The 18101-nt window shown below is 36.1% G+C and overlaps 1 protein-coding gene across 2 annotated transcripts in view; it reads right to left on the bottom strand.

Annotated features, from left to right (window-relative positions):
• LOC123529591 (serine/threonine-protein kinase Nek5-like) overlaps window positions 1-12262 on the bottom strand; it is a 29827-nt gene extending 17565 nt beyond the window's left edge. The window contains exons 1-3 of one of the 2 annotated variants that reach the window (XM_053521271.1): window positions 11809-12262; window positions 1460-1594; window positions 438-566 (exon numbers count right to left, since the gene is read on the bottom strand). In XM_053521271.1, coding sequence (XP_053377246.1) covers window positions 438-566; window positions 1460-1594; window positions 11809-11937 — 393 coding nt within the window. In that variant the 5' untranslated portion in view covers window positions 11938-12262. The remainder of the gene's footprint in view (window positions 1-437; window positions 567-1459; window positions 1595-11808) is intronic. The other variant, XM_045309976.2, reaches the window with a different exon arrangement.
• Window positions 12263-18101: the final 5839 nt, after the last annotated feature.

Below are 18101 nucleotides of genomic sequence, written 5' to 3'. Positions count from 1 at the left end.
TATGTTTATCTGTCTTCTTCGTAATACCGAATGCTCTATGTGTCCTCTGTGTCCATGTGAAAAAGTAATATAAAATGAGATCCTTTGAAAGCACAGAACGCACCTAAGAATGAAACTGACTACGTCTGTTCACGAAAAATAATAAAATGTGCAACATTTCCGTCACCTACTGATGCCAACTTAAACAGAGCTATATTTAAAAAATACATTGAACAGACTCTATGATTCAAGAGGCCCACACATTTAAAACTGGGTCTGTCAGAACACGTGTACACAACTTAGGGCCGCTACATGGTATTAAGTCTGTCTATGAGATACATAAAAAATCGCAAAAGTCCCTCTTGAAGTAAACAAGCCATATCCCTGGTTTGCGGAAGCTCAGTTGTTCTACCAAGGTGTCCGTCCGTGCAATCCAACAAATAAAAGACAATACATACCTTTAGACCATTACATATTTGTTCCAATATATTAATACATTCTCTCTCTTTTAAGCCTTCATTTTCATTTATACGCTTTCGTAGATTTCCCCCATTGCACAACTCCATAACTATATAAAGGTAGTTATCCTAAAATAGATTTTTAAAAAAGAGATAAAAATAGATAAAGTTCTTAAAAGTACAACAAAAACACCACAATTTTGTGTCTAGAAATTTTGTAGTCCAATGCTATGTGCTTTGCGTTTATTATTTGCCTACCAGCATATCTTAGCAATGCATGATATCCGTTTACTAGAAAAGACACTCATTTTTGAGTTTATTACACAGGACAATGAACCTTGATCAGGTCCTACATACGCCGTTACTTTCTTCAAGAATGGTTTGTAAGTGAATTCAAATTTGTATAAACTTTCACAGTCAACGATCGCATGTACAAAAAGTAAAACAGTTCAATAAAGGTATAAAGGCAGTCCGTTCTCCTTCTACCAAGCTGAACGTGTCCATAACTAGAACACCATTGTTCGTTTACAAGTATCTGATTACCACTTAAACCATTTTACCGTAAATAGTATGCGAGTGTTTCTAAAACCATCTCGAATATAGAATTGATATATATGATAGAAATAAAAAAAACCGCAACGGGACAAGTAATGACATGTCAGTGCTCTAATATCTCTTACTCCGGTCACTGATGTTATTTTGTACTGACACCTTTAAAACCAAGGCACAAAATAGAAACCGGAAACACAGACACAAACAACATGCGAATAAATTGTTTTTTGTTTCTTTTTGTCGTTTTATTGTTCTTAAATGTGGCGTTTTTCATTCTTGTGGCACATTTATATGTTGTCAAAGAACAAGTACAAATTTGTTGATTTTTTTTCTTTGCACGTTTTTGTCTTATCAACGAAAACAGACTTCACTTCACTCATAGCAAGGGCACTGAAGACAGCAGCATTAAACTTTACCGTTGTCTAAATTCTTATCTTTCATAGCAACTTAAGCGCAATCAATTTTCTTACCTTACTAAATGACTCCACAAACTGCACGAGATTTTCGTGCCGACATGTTTGAAGAACCTCTGCCTCCCTTTGAACATGTTCTTTGTCCTTCGTACTGCATGGCTTCAAATTTATCTCTTTAATTGCTACCATATTCTTAAACAATGATGCAAAAGATTAAATGACTTTTAAGCACCAGTATTATGTCGAATGAATTCTGCCATTTCGTGTTGTCGTGTCGGCGGGGCGAAAAGACGACGACTCGAAAACACGACAAATACATAATTTGTCGAGTTTTCGTGTTGTCGTGTCGGTGGGGCGAAAACACGAACACACGACAAATCTTACGCGAAAACTCGAAGTTTAAAGGGCGCCGACACGATAGATTTATCTGTCGAGTTTTCGTATTAGCGGGTATAAATTTGTCGTGTCGGCGCCCTTTATTTGACGTGTTTTCGTGTTTTCGCCCCGCCGAAACGATAACATGAAAACACGACAAATACATTATTTGTCGAGTTTTCGTGTTTTCGTGTTGTCGTGTCGGCAAATTCTTTTTAGACATCTCTTATAAAATGTAGAGTTATTCTGAAGCCAGTGGCAAAGGGTTTTAGAAGCATTTTTTCTTTCTTTTCGAACGAACCGCCAATTCAAAATTTATCTATATTCCTTAAAGCTGCATTAGGAGATTTGAGATTATAAAACAGTACAATAATATGTCAGATGTCAGTTATCGTTTTAAGCATACGGAGTGTATGTATTACTGACCCGGTACTAGAAATATTTCATTGGGATGCGGGGAGCGGCAACAGTTAAAAAATGAAGGCGGCATCGGCGGGCCGAGTGGAGTAGGTGGATCAGGGTGTGTCTGCCTTTAAAAGTTTGAAATACATATATAAAATGTTGGCTTCTGCTGCAAATTTTGACGTACAGTTAAACCCCTCCTGACAGTGGAGTCACGGGGTCTTTCCCTTGTCATTTTTGAAATATAGGTAAAAAATGGCGGTCCCTGCTGCATCTTTTTCCAAAATTTGAGATACGTTAGGGGGTCATGCTTAGGGGTCAGAGGGTATCCTCATGGACATTTTTGAAATACAGGAATGAAATGATGGCCTCTGTTGCATTTTTGGGTCTAAATTGTGAAGAAAATATTCCTTTGCCAAAATAGTTGAGTTGGGTGCAACTATGATGAGTACAGGTTACTTTTGGGGTATGGGTTGGGGTTTGGGGATGGCACGGCCATCGGCCCCTGCCCAGGACCCGAGCCTGTACAAATAGAAAAATAATTACGTATTGTATAATGTATTTGTCGAGTTTTCGTGTTTTCGTGTCGGCGGGGCGAAAACTCGACAACACGAAAATATGACAAATACCTAATTTGTCGTGTTTTCTTGTTGTCGCACCGCCGACCCGAAGACACGAAAACTCGACAAATAAAGGGCGCCGACACGAAATATTTATACCCGCCAGGACGAAAACTCGACAGATAAATCTGTCGTGTCGGCGCCCTTTAAACGTCGAGTGATCGCGTAAAATTTGTCGTGTTTTCGTCCCGCCGACACATCAACACAAAAACACGAAAACTCGACAAACTAGGTTTTTGTCGAGTTTTCGTGTTGTCGTGTTTTCGCCACGCCAACACGCCAACACGAAATGGCAGAAATCAGCCACCATAATTTAATGTAGCTAACAGTCGTAAAGTTAAAAAAAAAAGCATACACATAATCACATAGGGTTTGTCTCCTTTCTGGTCTGATGCCAGTGGGTAAAACCGTTGACTAACAAAATATCATATCAGTTAACTTATTGATCACCGTAGATGATTAAAATATTTGTAAAAAATACAGATCTGACGTTCATATTGATATTGTATTTATATGATTGAATAAGTTTGAATTTCATAAATATTGATTAAATTAGCAGTATTAAATATAGGTTTAAACGAATTGATTGATAACATATTCCTGATAATTTTTTCTTCCGCGTCTGAAAATTTAATTATATAGTTTTTCAAACACGCGAATTTCTAATCTGTGAAACATTTTGACAGTTGCCCCGTGTTTAGTTTTCCACTTATTTATACGGACTGTTATTAAATAATTATCGATGAATCATAAAGTTACATCACTGTCTTCTGAGCCTCATTTTGCCGTGAGTTCAGTGTTGTTATATTTTTTGGTCCTTTGGGATCATGGAGTCCATTCAATACTTGTGTAATAGACTTTCGCTGAAGACGATGCTAAGGGGCGGCGAGAGGTGTAACACATTTCATTACCTTTCATGAACAGACCGAGTCTGTTATTTTTCTGCTTGGTTGCATTCTATGCTTCCAAAGGATCTTTTGACAGATTTTATTAGTCAGATATTCGGACTAACTTTGTAGCAACATGTATTGAATTAGCCGATAGTCTGGTTAGCGCAGTAGGTAAACCAGTTAGATTCCTGGCGATAGTCTGGTAAGCGCAGAAGATAAACCAGTAAGATTCCTGGCCTGGTTAGCGCAGTAGGTAAACCAGTAAGATTCCTGATTCAGATTATTTTAATAATCTGTTTTTTTTTTCAATTTACGGTCATTGTTATATACTTTTATTTCCTTTTATGTATTATCTGTAAATATTTCTAATTCATTTCATATTGCAACAGATAATTCTCAAATTTTAGTTCTCTTGCCCTTGTATCTCAGAGGTCTTTCATTGTGACGGTCAGAGTCTTTTAGGCAGACGACATATTTTTTGCGCGATTTTCACTTCAATGGTGCAAAAGGGACGCCTTCAGCGAAGAGTACTCCCAAAGAAATAATTACTTAACCCTTAGACTGATTTTAAAAAATCAAAAAGCGAATGGGGCCCATAGACCGATATCAATATCTATAAATGTAATTATTGAACAACCACATACGAAGGAATAGTCTTCATTTTAAAATACAGTTTATTGTTTATTATTGTTTACGTATAATGAAATTGTGTTTCTCATTTCTATATCTGCACCTTTTATTCACTGTGCCGTCTTACGGTTCATAAAACTGAACGGCGCCTTCGTATATTATTATTATACCACATTTAAACAACACTCTTTTTTCATGTACATGTCTAAAGTGCTTTACAGAATAAATTGCAAACAATACAAAACAAATACGCATTCAACACAAACAAAAAATGCATTCCACATTAACAAAAACATGAATGTAAAACATATAGATAAAACGAGAAAAACATACCTATTTAAAAGTATTTAAGTGACCCTAAAATAAAAGACTGTTCTACGCTGTTTCATGAAAAGAAAAAAATGTGTCGGTCAGTTAACGAAATGTTGTACAAAGAAGTGGATTTTTAGCAGGCTTTTGAAAGCAGCTAGCGTGTGAGCTTCCCTGATCTTAACGGGAAGGAAGTTCCAAAGCTTTGGAGCAGTGAACAAAAAGCTGCGATTGCCATACATCATGGTTCTAGTTTTTGGCATAACCTGTGACAGCGTGTCTTGTGGTCTTAGGTTTCTTGCCGGTTTATACACTTCTATCATATCACTTATTATATATAGGCAGGGGACTGGTTGTTTAGAGCCTTAAAGGTGTGGGTCAGAACCTTGTGCTGCTTCCTGTATTTTACTGGCACCCAATGGAGCTCCTTCAGAATCGGTGTTATAGCATGGAACGTACAATGAAAAAGACACATTCGAGATTTGATCTTGGATTTGACCTTGACCTTTTACTTTCTTATCATCATTCTTTTCGACAGTTTAAATTATGTTCACCCTTTTATAGTTTTAACTTCAATGCTTTGACAGTGGAGATATTGAGAACCATATGAACGTAATAGTAATTATTTTGCTTTTATAGATAATGCCGGCCATCTTGGACACCATCTTGGATTTTCCTTTTGTAATCATTTTGTTTAATTTCTGCTATTAATGTATTACAGCATACTTGTTAGTGTTTCTCCAAATGATAATAGATAACACATCTTTCGAACTGCATTAAAATACAGGCAATAATGTGTACCTAAAAGACGTTAAAATTAATAATTTTCAGGTTTGACCTTGAATTTGGCCTTGACCTTGACCCTTTTTAAGCATTTTTTTTCTTCAGTTTTTATTCATTTTAACCTTTTTATTGATATAATATGAAATATAAGGTGTTTATTATATTTAAAAGGAAAAAAAATATTTTAAGATTAATTTGATCATTTCTGACAAAAATTTGCAGCCATCTTGGACGCCATCTTGGATTTCGCCGCCCGCACTAACTTGAGAAATTTATTTTTGCCAGACTCATAAACTTCAGACATTTGCCAACATTTTGGTATATAACATCCTTTGTTATACTTTTGTGACCACCCATGTCCATTTTTGCCCTGAAAGTCACCCTACTATTAGTGAAGACGCGAGCTGCCGTGTTCTGGACATGTTGCAACTTGTAAGTGTATATTAGTGTATTTGCTTAGAGCCACATTTTGGGTCCCGTGCGATTGGAAAACAAATTAATGTCTACATATACTAATCTGTTCCGTTATGTCTGAAGTTCATTCTAAGCCACGTCGCAAGTCTGAATTCTGCGACTGGATTGGGTTATGACACGGCTACTAAACGCTAGCGCCACCACCGAATTGTGGTGATAAGGAAAAGAGCTATCGACATTTCCGTGGTGCAGCTATCGCCCGTTTCTATCTGTAAACACGTGAGTACAATTTATATTTTATCTTATATTTTTATTGATAGAACTTTTTTCGAAAATCGGAGAATGTAGTTCCGTGTAACAACACTTTTACTACAGGTTGGCTGTTATTTCATTAAAATAGTATGCAAATTGTGGTGTCAGGAGCTTTTCTCCCGAATCTGACAGTGGCATATTTTCATATCGGCAAGTATTCGAACACCATTCCGATGAATAGACACACTATAAGAACATACCTGCGCATGCAAATGGTGTAGAAATGAATTACACGTATTCCCACACATCAATGAATTACGAAAAACACAGTAAAAAATTAAAACACGACTATTTTCGAAAGTGGTGGCGTTATCACTCAAGTGGTGGCGCTATACTGTAGTGGTGGCGCTGTTGTATTATGATTAGTGGCTAATATATTCAATTTTAATATATAAAAATGTCTGTCTGCAAGCCACGGAAATTTCTACAATAATCGATGATATCAACCTATCCCACACTATACTAAAATTACGTTACTCAACAAAATACATAAATAAAATAATCTACATATATATGGATTCAGATTGTACATGTAAGCCCTAATTGATTAATCATATTTAATCGATTGGAATTGAAAATGTACTGTATTCACTTTTCAGAAATAACTGTGAAAGTAAGGTCTTTTGTTTACAATGACGTGCAAACAACGTATAAAAACAAAGGGAAGTAACTTTCAGAATATTAATATAAAAATAAATTCTACACTGTCTTCAAATTATTGCCTGGACACAGATCTTCGTTTGAAATAAAGGTATTGCTACTATTTTTCTTGACCCGAATAAATATTTACTTTGACTACATGTGTCCCAAGGGTCTGTGAGTATTTTGTTCTCTTTTTTTTTTTTTTTGGATAGAGAATGTTTCATAAAGGTAAATACACTATGATCGTATTTTTCTTTCTTTAATAACATAATTATTTGCAGGAAAATGATCGATTAGAAAAATGTTGCGTTTGTTTTGTTCTGGACGCGTCAGCAGTTCGTATTATTGAATGTCGTAACAGCTCCACCACTACTGTATAGCGCCATCACTAGAGTTATAGCGCCACCACTTTTAAAAATCCTGGTATATTTCTTCTAACCCGAGATTCTATTATTCATGGTGTGCGCGTATATAATTATTTATCATTTCTGCACCATTTGCATGCGCAGGTATGTTCTTACAGTGTGTCTATTCATCGGAATGGTGTTCGAATACTGGCCGATATGAAAATGTGCCACAGTCAGATTCCGGAGAAAAGCTCCTGACACCACAATTTGCGTAATATTTTAATGAAATAACAGCCAACCTGTAGTAAAAGTGTTGTTACACGGAACTACATTCTCCGATTTTCGAAAAAAGTTCTATCAATGAAAATATAAGATAAAATATAAATTGTACTCACGTGTTTACAAATAGAAACGGGCGATAGCTGCACCACGGAAATGTCGATAGCTCATTTCCTTATCACCACAATTTGGTGGTGGCGCTAGCGTTTAGTAGCCGTGTATGACGTCATCAAAATGGCGGCCATTTTTCAATGTTAAATCTGTTATCATCTTCAAAATGATTGATCGGAGTTGTTTGTTTTTGATGTTAAAAGCGATGTTTTTATAGTTTATATCGTATACATTCAAAATTATCTCGCCTTATGTTATTTTGAATGAAGAACGTCATTTATACAATACATATATATTGCCCAAATTCCATATTTGAGTATATAAACAATTACCGCATATTATCTATGAAATGATAAAATAAACAATGTTTATGAGTAAGAAAGGTAGTGTGTAAGGTTTAAATACTATATACATGTAATAAAAAATATGTAAATAAAAACAGTATGAATATGTTACGCCACTAAAAATCTGGAAGTTTGTTCGGAACAAATGGTTGTTACTAAATAGACATGTTACTGTGATTGCTGCATACACAGTTAGTTTATACATTTAGCCAAGTTAAAAATGTTTGATGAAGATTTTCTAGATTTAGAGCAATATGCAATGATGAAATATAATTTCGGTTTTGGGTGAGCAAGTATATATTTAAAGGAAAGTGGTATACAACAATTGATGAAGACATTTCCATACTGCATCGTAATTAACTATATATCAAATACATAATAATTGATATCAAGTAATAATAATTTTACCTAACTGAAAACAATAGTAATATATTAAAAAAAACTAACTTAAAATCAAAATCACCGTCACCTCGCCGGGACTTGAACTCCCGACCATTCAAAAAATTGTATATTAATGTACTGTAATATAACTCTACATGTGGGTTATTTTACATATCTTTCTGAATGAGAGTACTCATTTCTTTCTAGTGAAAGCTTGTCTTTCTATTTAACACAGGAAACTATGTTTGATATGTTAAACGTACAGCGGTTTAATGTGTCCTAGCGCTTATACAATAGTATTTTCTTCTATTCGAGAACGCATTTAATACGATGATCACAGACTGCTCAAAAGATAGTGACAGAGCCGCGGAAAGTAAGTACACAATGCGTCGCGCTAAAATCAGATACGAAACGAGTATTGTTGATAAAGCCAAAGAGTCAGATGTGACTGAAAATAAACATACGCCCTTGGTACTAACTATAAATTCAGTTTATCCTTTTAGAAAAAAGGCCTGTTTGTTTTCTGTCAAGAAAGACAATCGCAAATATTACTTGTTCAAAGAGACCAATACTCTGTGGGTGAAAAATTACAAACGACAACAAAAAAGTCTTACAATCTTAATATTTCAAATACGTATAAATTCGGCAATTAACACAAATTGTGCCAATGCAGATAACATCGATATTGTAAAATCTATTGCTAAATAGCTTGACAAATATAAATAACCACAAAGTCTTCAGAAATTGAGTTATTGTCGGTGAAACGAATGCGTAACAAATCACTTTTTATGGACGGAAAGGCTTTCCTCTACAGCTAAATTCTTTAGGAAAAATGATACTCAGCCCTGGTACTGACTGAATTAGTTACAGCTACTGCTGGTAATCAAGATCTTCTTGGGAAGTCCATACCTATCACATTGCACGGTTTCTGCATTGGTTGATGCGGAAAGCGGGAGTGACCTGGACAGTCGCAATCTCAACTCGTCACAGAATTTTATGTACTCGAACCTTACATGTTCTTACACCTTCACAACTCTACTGCAGTTAAGAGTGGTCAAAGCTGATAGCTAATAGCATTTACAAGTTGCAGTCAGTGTATTATACATTCAACATTAAACCTTACAGAACTAAAAGACTTCTTACACGGGGTATATATTTAAGTACATGTATATTACTTTTAGCCCATCAGAATCAGATAGCTAATAATAATATACAGTAACCGTTCTCTACTTAGGAAGTCTATATTTCAAGAAATTTTGTAAATGGCCAACATACGTTCTTTACCGTTGACAAAGTGGTTCCAGGGAGAAGACATTTGTGATAGCAAGAATTCAATTCTGTCATAGAACTGTTATGAATGTAATAAAAAGCTATTGACAACCGTTGACCATCGATAGAATTATCCCAGAACTCTCAAGAGTTAAACCAGAATGCCAGACAATCGCAAATGTTTCATCACCCAGTCGTGATATCAGATATCCATCATGAAAAGATTCCTTTCCGCACATTGCTTGCCACAGACTCGGCTAAAATGGCCGACATGTTCTAAAATGACAGTAACAATAGAAACAATGGACTATGGAAACTTTATTGTTCAAAGACTCTGTTATCGTTCAATTAAGTTTTGAGATCCTGAAAGGTTTCTATCAAATTAAAACTGCAACGAAACATCAGAAGAAAGGTAGGGCCTTATTTGCAGGAATGCTAATCATTACATTTAATTAAGTGCGGATGTTTAAACTCCCTGTGCATTTCAACGCGATACGAATGCTGGGCCAGCAAATTGGTATAGAATAATGTTCATGTGTAGCAGATAATGAGATTACAGGCTATATAAATATCGAAATTGACATGTATACTTCATATTGAGATAGTTTAAAGCACACATAAAGCCACAGCACTATTGGAATTTGATGATATTCGTATATTTCGACTGTATAGCATAAATACGAAACAAACACATTCAATAAGAAAACAATCTGTTCAAATAAAGTTGGTGGGATATCATATAATTTGATTATTTCACATCATTTAATTATTTATATACTTCGATAGTGTTATTACATTGACAACAAATATTCCTGGATGAAAAATCAAAAATAATAATGTTAAATGTTGTTGTGCAACATATGTAAAGTTTAAGATACGAAAAATTATATTTTCAAACTTGGTCGCCATTTTGACGACGGCATAGATCAGTCCAGTCTCGGAACTCGGACTGGTGACATGTCTTTTTGTGACCGTCAGACATTGTCTAACAGTTCGGTTTATGTGGCCATTAATCGGTTTTCCGACTGCACGGGATTCCCATTCTGTATACACTATATGGCATAGAACATGATTTATACGGGTGGTTAAGCGAAATCATCCTGATACCGTTTTTGGAAATTAAGTTCTTTTCGTTAACCTTATCATGCTGGACACGATTGATTCTGTCTTTGCGACCGGTGTAGATCATGATCAGTACTGTCTGATCATGAACTGCACTGTTCGCGATTCTGTCAGTATCTATTAGGTAAGCACCCCTATTAACAGTTAATAGTACTGCCCAAATTGAAAGATGGACAAGCTCATTTGTAGCAGGATAAGGGTTAATGCATGCCATTTCGATAATTCCTATTCATCATTTCACGGCATTACTGGATCAGACTGATTTATATTTCTTTTTGAAGTTGTACATCAGCATATCGTATTAGGGTATCTATTGATAACATTAGTAAGTAAGCCAGGAAATCAATACAGAGCGAACGTTCATATCTATTTTGTATTCGTGTGAGAACGTTTGAATTTCATATACATCAATTCAAAATTTGGCAACGATACTGAATTAACTTTCGATGAATCGACCGATATGTATGGTGATTTTTTCTTCCGCATTTATCGCTTTTGTCATTATAAACGGTATTAAAGGCTGATATATGCCATGAGATCAGGGCAACATACTGTATCTAGTGATCTAGGATTCATACACGCATGTACTGAAAAACGTAATTACCTGGAGCCTGTCCATAAATGGAATAGCTTTGATTAGCAGTTATAACCTCTCAATATTTTTAAACCGAAAGTATGACTAATTCACAACGTTCTTTTCGCATCATTAATTATCTTAAATAAAAATTTCTGCTATTAGGTATCTAACCAATGTTTTATTAGCAAAATTTAATGATTAAAAATTTGATCTATCGAATCTCACATTATATATGTATAATTCTACATTTTCTGATATTAATATCACCACAATAGATATCGAAAACGTACATACGTTAAAATAGAATTTATTTAAATGACTATCAGTTATATAATCATATTTATACATATATGAGCCGTGCCATGAGAAAACCAACATAGTGGGTTTGCGACCAGCATAGATCCAGACCAGCCTGCGCATCCGCGCATTCTGGTCAGGATCCATGCTGTTCGCTTTCAAAGTCTATTGCTATTAGAGAAACTGTTAGCGAACAGCATTGATCCTGACCAGACTGCGCGGATGCGCAGGCTGGTCTGGATCCATGCTGGTCGCAAACCCACTATGTTGGTTTTCCCATGGCACGGCTCATATTTGTTTACCTCAGATCCCTTTGATCCTTCTCTTTGCGCTCGATATATCTTTCCAAAAGTTCCTTTTCCAATTAAGTCCTTCTCATAAAACCAGTAACCTCCTACATGCTGTGTATCCATTTTTTTGCGTTGTGACATGTCTACAAGAGAACCGGAGTTCGTCAGAAGAAGTATTCATTTAATGTATCAATGAGATTAAATACCACAGCCGACGTAAAATCTAAATTTATGAATTTATTTAGTGGTCTATATCCATTCTTTAACAATCTTATTAGTAAACGAATATCCAATTCTTAATTAATCTGTGTAGTTAGAAAACGAAACTCTTTCACCATCTTCTGTGTCTATTTTGATAAAATTGCGATGATTTAATAAAAATAGAAGTAGAAATTCCCAAAGATTATGTTTATGTTATGTACTTGCTTTATCGATAAAATATAGGTAACTTTAAATGCCACTAGGTCACACTATCGAACAAATTGTAATTTTATACGGGTACTACGTATTAAACACTGGGCCACGGAAATAACCGTAGATTAAAGTTTAAGGGAACAAGTTTAACATTGCCATTAGGGTGACAAAGTGTATGTAAATTAAAGTTGTTATTCAATGTATCTCGTTACCCACTTATATCTACCTTTTGCAACATGGAATACTTTAATTTATCAGGTCAATTGTTTATGCTGTATGATCGGTTTATAGACAACACGTGTACTGGGCTAAAAAGTTAAAAAAATAAAATTGCACAAAATTATTTTCTGACATCATGTAAAAACACTGAATCACTTGCCGGGGAACGGTCAAAGCTTTCTGCTCTCGAGCCTTCAAACCCCGGGCAATGCACTGAGCCTTCAAATTCCGGGCTATGCACTGAGCCTTCAAATCTCGGGCAATGCACTGAGCCTTCAAATCCCGGGCAATGCACTGAGCCTTCAAACCCCGGTCAATGCACTGAGCCTTCAAATCCCGGACAATGCACTGAGCCTTCAAATCCCGGGCAATGCACTGAGCCTTCAAACCCCGGGCAATGCACCGACTATTGACCCGGCAAGTTATTCAATAAATGCATGATTTAATTTTGTTGTTGTCCCAGAAATGTTCTTTTTTTCGTATTTCAATCGTCACCCTTTTTTCCATGTTGCTAAGAAACGACGCCAGTTTACTTTGCTTTGCTTTGAAATTAGTATCAAACCTTTCATGACAGTAACAAACAACACTTAAACATAAAAGTATGATTTGGCTAACTTTACATGAAATATCAACACAATATATACACGTTTACTTCAGTTGTTCCTTTTTGCCAGTTCGGAACATTCGCCGGATTGGAATGAAAGACTAAAATGTAACTAATTCAATACTGAAACAAACTACGAACTGAACGGAAATGAAAGTATAAGGAAACTTGCCCGTTTAATTGGGCTGAACAAAACAAACATTTCTAGAAATAAATGAATGGTAAAACGATCTACGCCAATTTTGTCGTTAGTACCGGACATCGCGACCTGACATATAATGTTCATGGGTTTGAATGATAATCAATATACATCTACCTGTAATAATAGAACCTAATCATTGTATGTTTTTTTAATTAGATTATAACACTGATTATTAGGAAATTCAATACAGTATATAATGTAACTAGCTGATTTTGTCTTCCTAGTTGGTGCGTGTAATATGTTTGTGCATGCTTAAGCCATAGAAGCGACCGTTTCTTTCATTCTTTGGATTTTTGTTGACAGTGTCCTCGACCACTGTATAACCAAGACCGGGTACATCAAATTTAAGGTCATGCCAGACAGTGCAGACTCCGGATAAAAAGAAACTTTTATTCAAAGATTATACCATTTCAAAATTGCTGTTAAAGTCGACATGTACCCTTTGAATAAAACTGTAGTTATATACGTTAAATCGCCCAGATTCTATGTATATGATTCTATTGATTAAGACTTCGCCAAATCATTGAGTTGATCTTCGGATTTGCCGCGCCTATATTTAAAAAAACCCCACAAAACTTGCTCCTTTTTGCTCGCTCCTGTTTTGCTTTAAGCAATACTAGTATTCAGTTTAGTGTTGCCTGTTGAACTCATCTCTAGTTTAGTCTAAACATCCGACCAAACGTAGTCAGAGACTTAAACATATTTTTACATCCACTATCTGCACAACAATACGCTAGTTTCTATGGTGGCTGATTTCTGCCAATTCGTGTTGTCGTGTCGCCGACACGAGAACATGAAAACAAGACAAATTCTTTTTAGACATCTCTTATAAAATGTAGAGTTATTCTGAAGCCAGTGGCAAAGGGTTTTAGAAGCATTTTTCCTTTCTATTCGAACGAACTGTCAATTCAAAATTTATTTATATTCCTTAAAGCTGCATTAGGAGATTTGAGGTTATAAAACAGTACAATAATATGTCAGATGTCAGTTATCGTTTTAAACATACGAAGTGTAAATATTACTGACTGATCCGGTTCCAAAAATATTTCAATGGGGCGGGGAGCGGCGAGCCGAGTGGAGTAGGTGGGTCAGGGCGTGTCTGCCTTTAAATGTTTGAAATACATATATAAAATGTTGGCTTCTGCTGCAAATTTTGAGGTACGGTTAACTCTCCTGACAGTGGAGTCACGGGGTCTTTTTCTTGTCATTTTTTAAATATAGGTATAAAATGGTGGTCACTGCTGCATTTTTACCAAAATTTGAGATACGTTAGGGGGTCATGCCATCCGACTTAGCGGATCAAAGGGTATTACATGGACATTTTTGAAATATAGGAATAAAATGATGGCCTCTGTTGCATTTTTGGGTCTAAATTGTGAAAAAAGAAATTATTCCTTTGCCAAAATAGTTGGATTGGGTGCAACTATGACGAGCATAGGTCACTTTGGGGGTTGGTGTTTGGGTTGGGGTTTGGGGATGGCACGGTCATCGGCCCCTGCCTAGGACCCGAGTGTGTACAAATAGAAAAATAAAAATTACGTATACAGTATGCGTGGGCCTCGATAAAGATTAACTTATTCACACGAAATACCCAACCCCCGTACCTCAAAATTTGGGCTCAAAAATGCAGCAGAGGCCACCATTTTATACATATATTTATAACATTTAAAGGCAAATACGCCCTGAACCACCTAACATGAGGGTTTAACCATTTCGTACCTAACCCTACTCGGCTCGCAGATGCCGCCTTCATTCTTTAACTGTTGCCGCTCCCCACACCCAAATGAAATATCTCTGGAACCAGGTCAATTATACATACACTTCATATTACTCTACATTTTATAAGAGATGTCTGAAAAGAATTTGTCGTGTTTTCATGTTGTCGTGTTTTCGTGTCGGCGGGGCGAAAACACGACAACACGAAAACTCGACAAATAAAGGTCGCCGACACGACATATTTATACCCGCCAACACGAAAACTCGACAGATAAATCTGTTGTGTCTGCGCCCTTTAAACGTCGAGTTTTTGCGTAAAATTTGTCGTGTTTGCGTTTTTTCGCCCCGCCGACACGAAAACACGAAAACTCGACAAATTAGGTTTTTGTCGAGTTTTCGTGTTGTCGTGTTTTAGCCCCGCTAACGCGCCAAATGTAATGTAAGTAACTAGTTACAGTCGTTCAATATAAATATTGCGGAAATAATATAAACATTCACTTTTTGACATGTACACATGCGTTAAGTTTTTAATACTCACCAGTAATAAAAATGTATTGTCTAAAATATAATGAACATTTAGCTTCACATACTTACTCGGATGAGACAAGTTGTAAAATATGACTGTATCTTATGATCTTAAGATATCTAAATACCAGTGGTAATAGACTGCATTACTAGTTATCATGCGAGGATCATACACTTGAGAGAGAGAAAAAGAGAGAGAGATATCAAAACGAGTAAACACAGGAATACAGTGGGGCACCGCCTTGGAACAGTCAATAGAAAAAAAACAAAACAAAGCAGACGCTTTATGTAAATTTTCATTTGGAATATCAGTTTATTTCATGCATGTTTGAGTACTGGCTTTGCCACCTATACCCATGTAGGATATGGTTTAACCTTATAAATGATCGAAATTAGAAATCCATCTACAGGTTTCTTTGAAACAATGATATTTTAACTAGTAAAGTAATGTGTCCGCCGCTCGAAAACCGCTCTCAGACTATATAGTAGGATCCCACGCTGATTTATTAGGACACCACAATGTCTCATAAAGTCAAAATTTGTCTGATGATGTAGTATCATGAAAACACATTTACTTTATACAGTGGAGGAAAGCAACGATAGTACAAACATTAAAAGGTAAAAGTGCACTTCCTGGAAGCATTGAGGCAGCAAATACAGAGTCCCACATCGTCGGTAGACCGGCCACTAATCGAAACTAAGTGGAAAGATAGACCGGATGGTTGCTTCAAATGCATATAATTAAGCACATTTTATGTCTATGAAAGATATGAAAGGGGCTAATGGGGTAAAATGAGATGGGGAGGGGACATAAAAGTGGGAGCATGAGGAGGTGGAAAGTGGAGGGAAGTAAAACCGCAAACATATAAGACAATCTATATATAACGTATGAAACGTAACGGACATAAAACAAGCTGACAATAAGGGCGCCAACTCTAAACGTTCAATAACATATACAAAGGAAACTTGCGATTAAAACACGTCTTGAGCCAACCTCACGCTTACCCAGGTTTTGACAAGTTAGACAAGACAGTGTAAACTAGTGAATGAAGTATTGCCATTCAATACAAAGTCCCCTACTGAAAGGCACCTGATTTTCTCTACTGCAGTATAACATAATGAACTGATATCTGTCAATGATGTATAAATAATATTGTAATATATGTACAATATGTTATAACAAAACACTTGGATTAAAAATTTGAATATAATTTTTTTCGGCCGTTTATAAAAATGTTATCATTTAAGTTATTTATAGTAACAACAAAGGGAAATTAATTCTAAAAAAATCTATATAATATAAGTCCACAGGAAACTCTTTACCAGGTAGAGATAGGTCAAAATACACCTAAAAATTGGATGTAACATGCATGTTGTACCAGAGAAAAGTGGGCTCGATTTTTCCCTACGGCCAGTAATAAAAATGTTACAATATGATCTATTTATAGTAAAAATGGGAGGTAATTCTAAAAACAAGGCTGCCTCATGGTGGTGATCATTTGTGCCAATTTACATCAAAATCCCTCCATGCATTAAGAAGAAATGCTTGAATTTGACATTTGACCTCTAAGAGTGACCTTGACCTTAGCCCTAGGGGCCTGGGTCTTGCGCATGACACTCGTCTCATGGTGATGAACATTTGCGCCAACTAATATTAAAATCCCTTTAAAGATTGTTGCACCGGACAGGAAAAAACATTTTGACTTTTGACCTCCAATTGTGACCTTGACCTTTGAGCTAGGGTCCGAGTTTTGCGCAAGACACGTCGTCTCATCCAGGGGAACATTTGTGTCAAGTAATATTAAAATCCCTTCATTGATGGCAGAGTTATGGACCGGACAGGAAAAAAGCCCTATTGACCATTGACCCCCAATTGTGACCTTGATCTTTAAACCAGGGGTCCAGGATTTGCGCCTGACACGTCCTCTTATCACGGGAACATTTGTGCCAAGTGATATTAAAATCCCTTAATGAATGACAGAGTTATGGACCGGATACTAAACAGACCCTGTTCATGCCATGATAACATTTGACTGCCAAGTGTGACCTTGACCTTTGAGCTAGGGGTCTGAAAGGTGTGCATGACACATCGTCTGATTATAAGGTAAATTTGTGCCAAGTAATATTAAAACCCCTTTATGGATGGCAGAGTTGTGGACCGGATAGGAAAAAAGCCCTGTTGACATTTGACCTCCAATTGTGACCTTGGCCTTTGAGCTAGGGGTCCGAGTTTTGCGTATGACACGCCGTCTCATCATGTGGAACATGTGTGCCAAGTAATATTGAAATCCCTTCATGGATGACAAAGTTATGGACCGGTAACGAAATTGCGGACGGACGGACGGAATGATGGACGGAAAAGGGCATTCCTATAGTCCCCGAAACTGGTTTTCAACCCCTACTGGAAGGCACCTAATTTTCTCTACTGCAGTATAACATAATGAACTGATATCTGCCAATGATGTATAAACAATATTGTACTATATATACAATATGTTATAACAACACACTTGGATTAAAATGTGCAAATATAAAAACCCACAGTTGTTTTCATATTGAATATTTTTGGCCGATTATGAAAAAGTTATCATGTAATTATTTATAGTAACAACAAAGGGAAATTAA

This window comes from Mercenaria mercenaria, chromosome 13, assembly GCF_021730395.1.
Source record: "Mercenaria mercenaria strain notata chromosome 13, MADL_Memer_1, whole genome shotgun sequence".
In the NCBI taxonomy this organism is placed as follows: Eukaryota; Metazoa; Mollusca; class Bivalvia; order Venerida; family Veneridae; genus Mercenaria; species Mercenaria mercenaria.
Note: the sequence above shows the minus strand (reverse complement) of the source record. Positions and strands in the feature narration are given on the sequence as shown.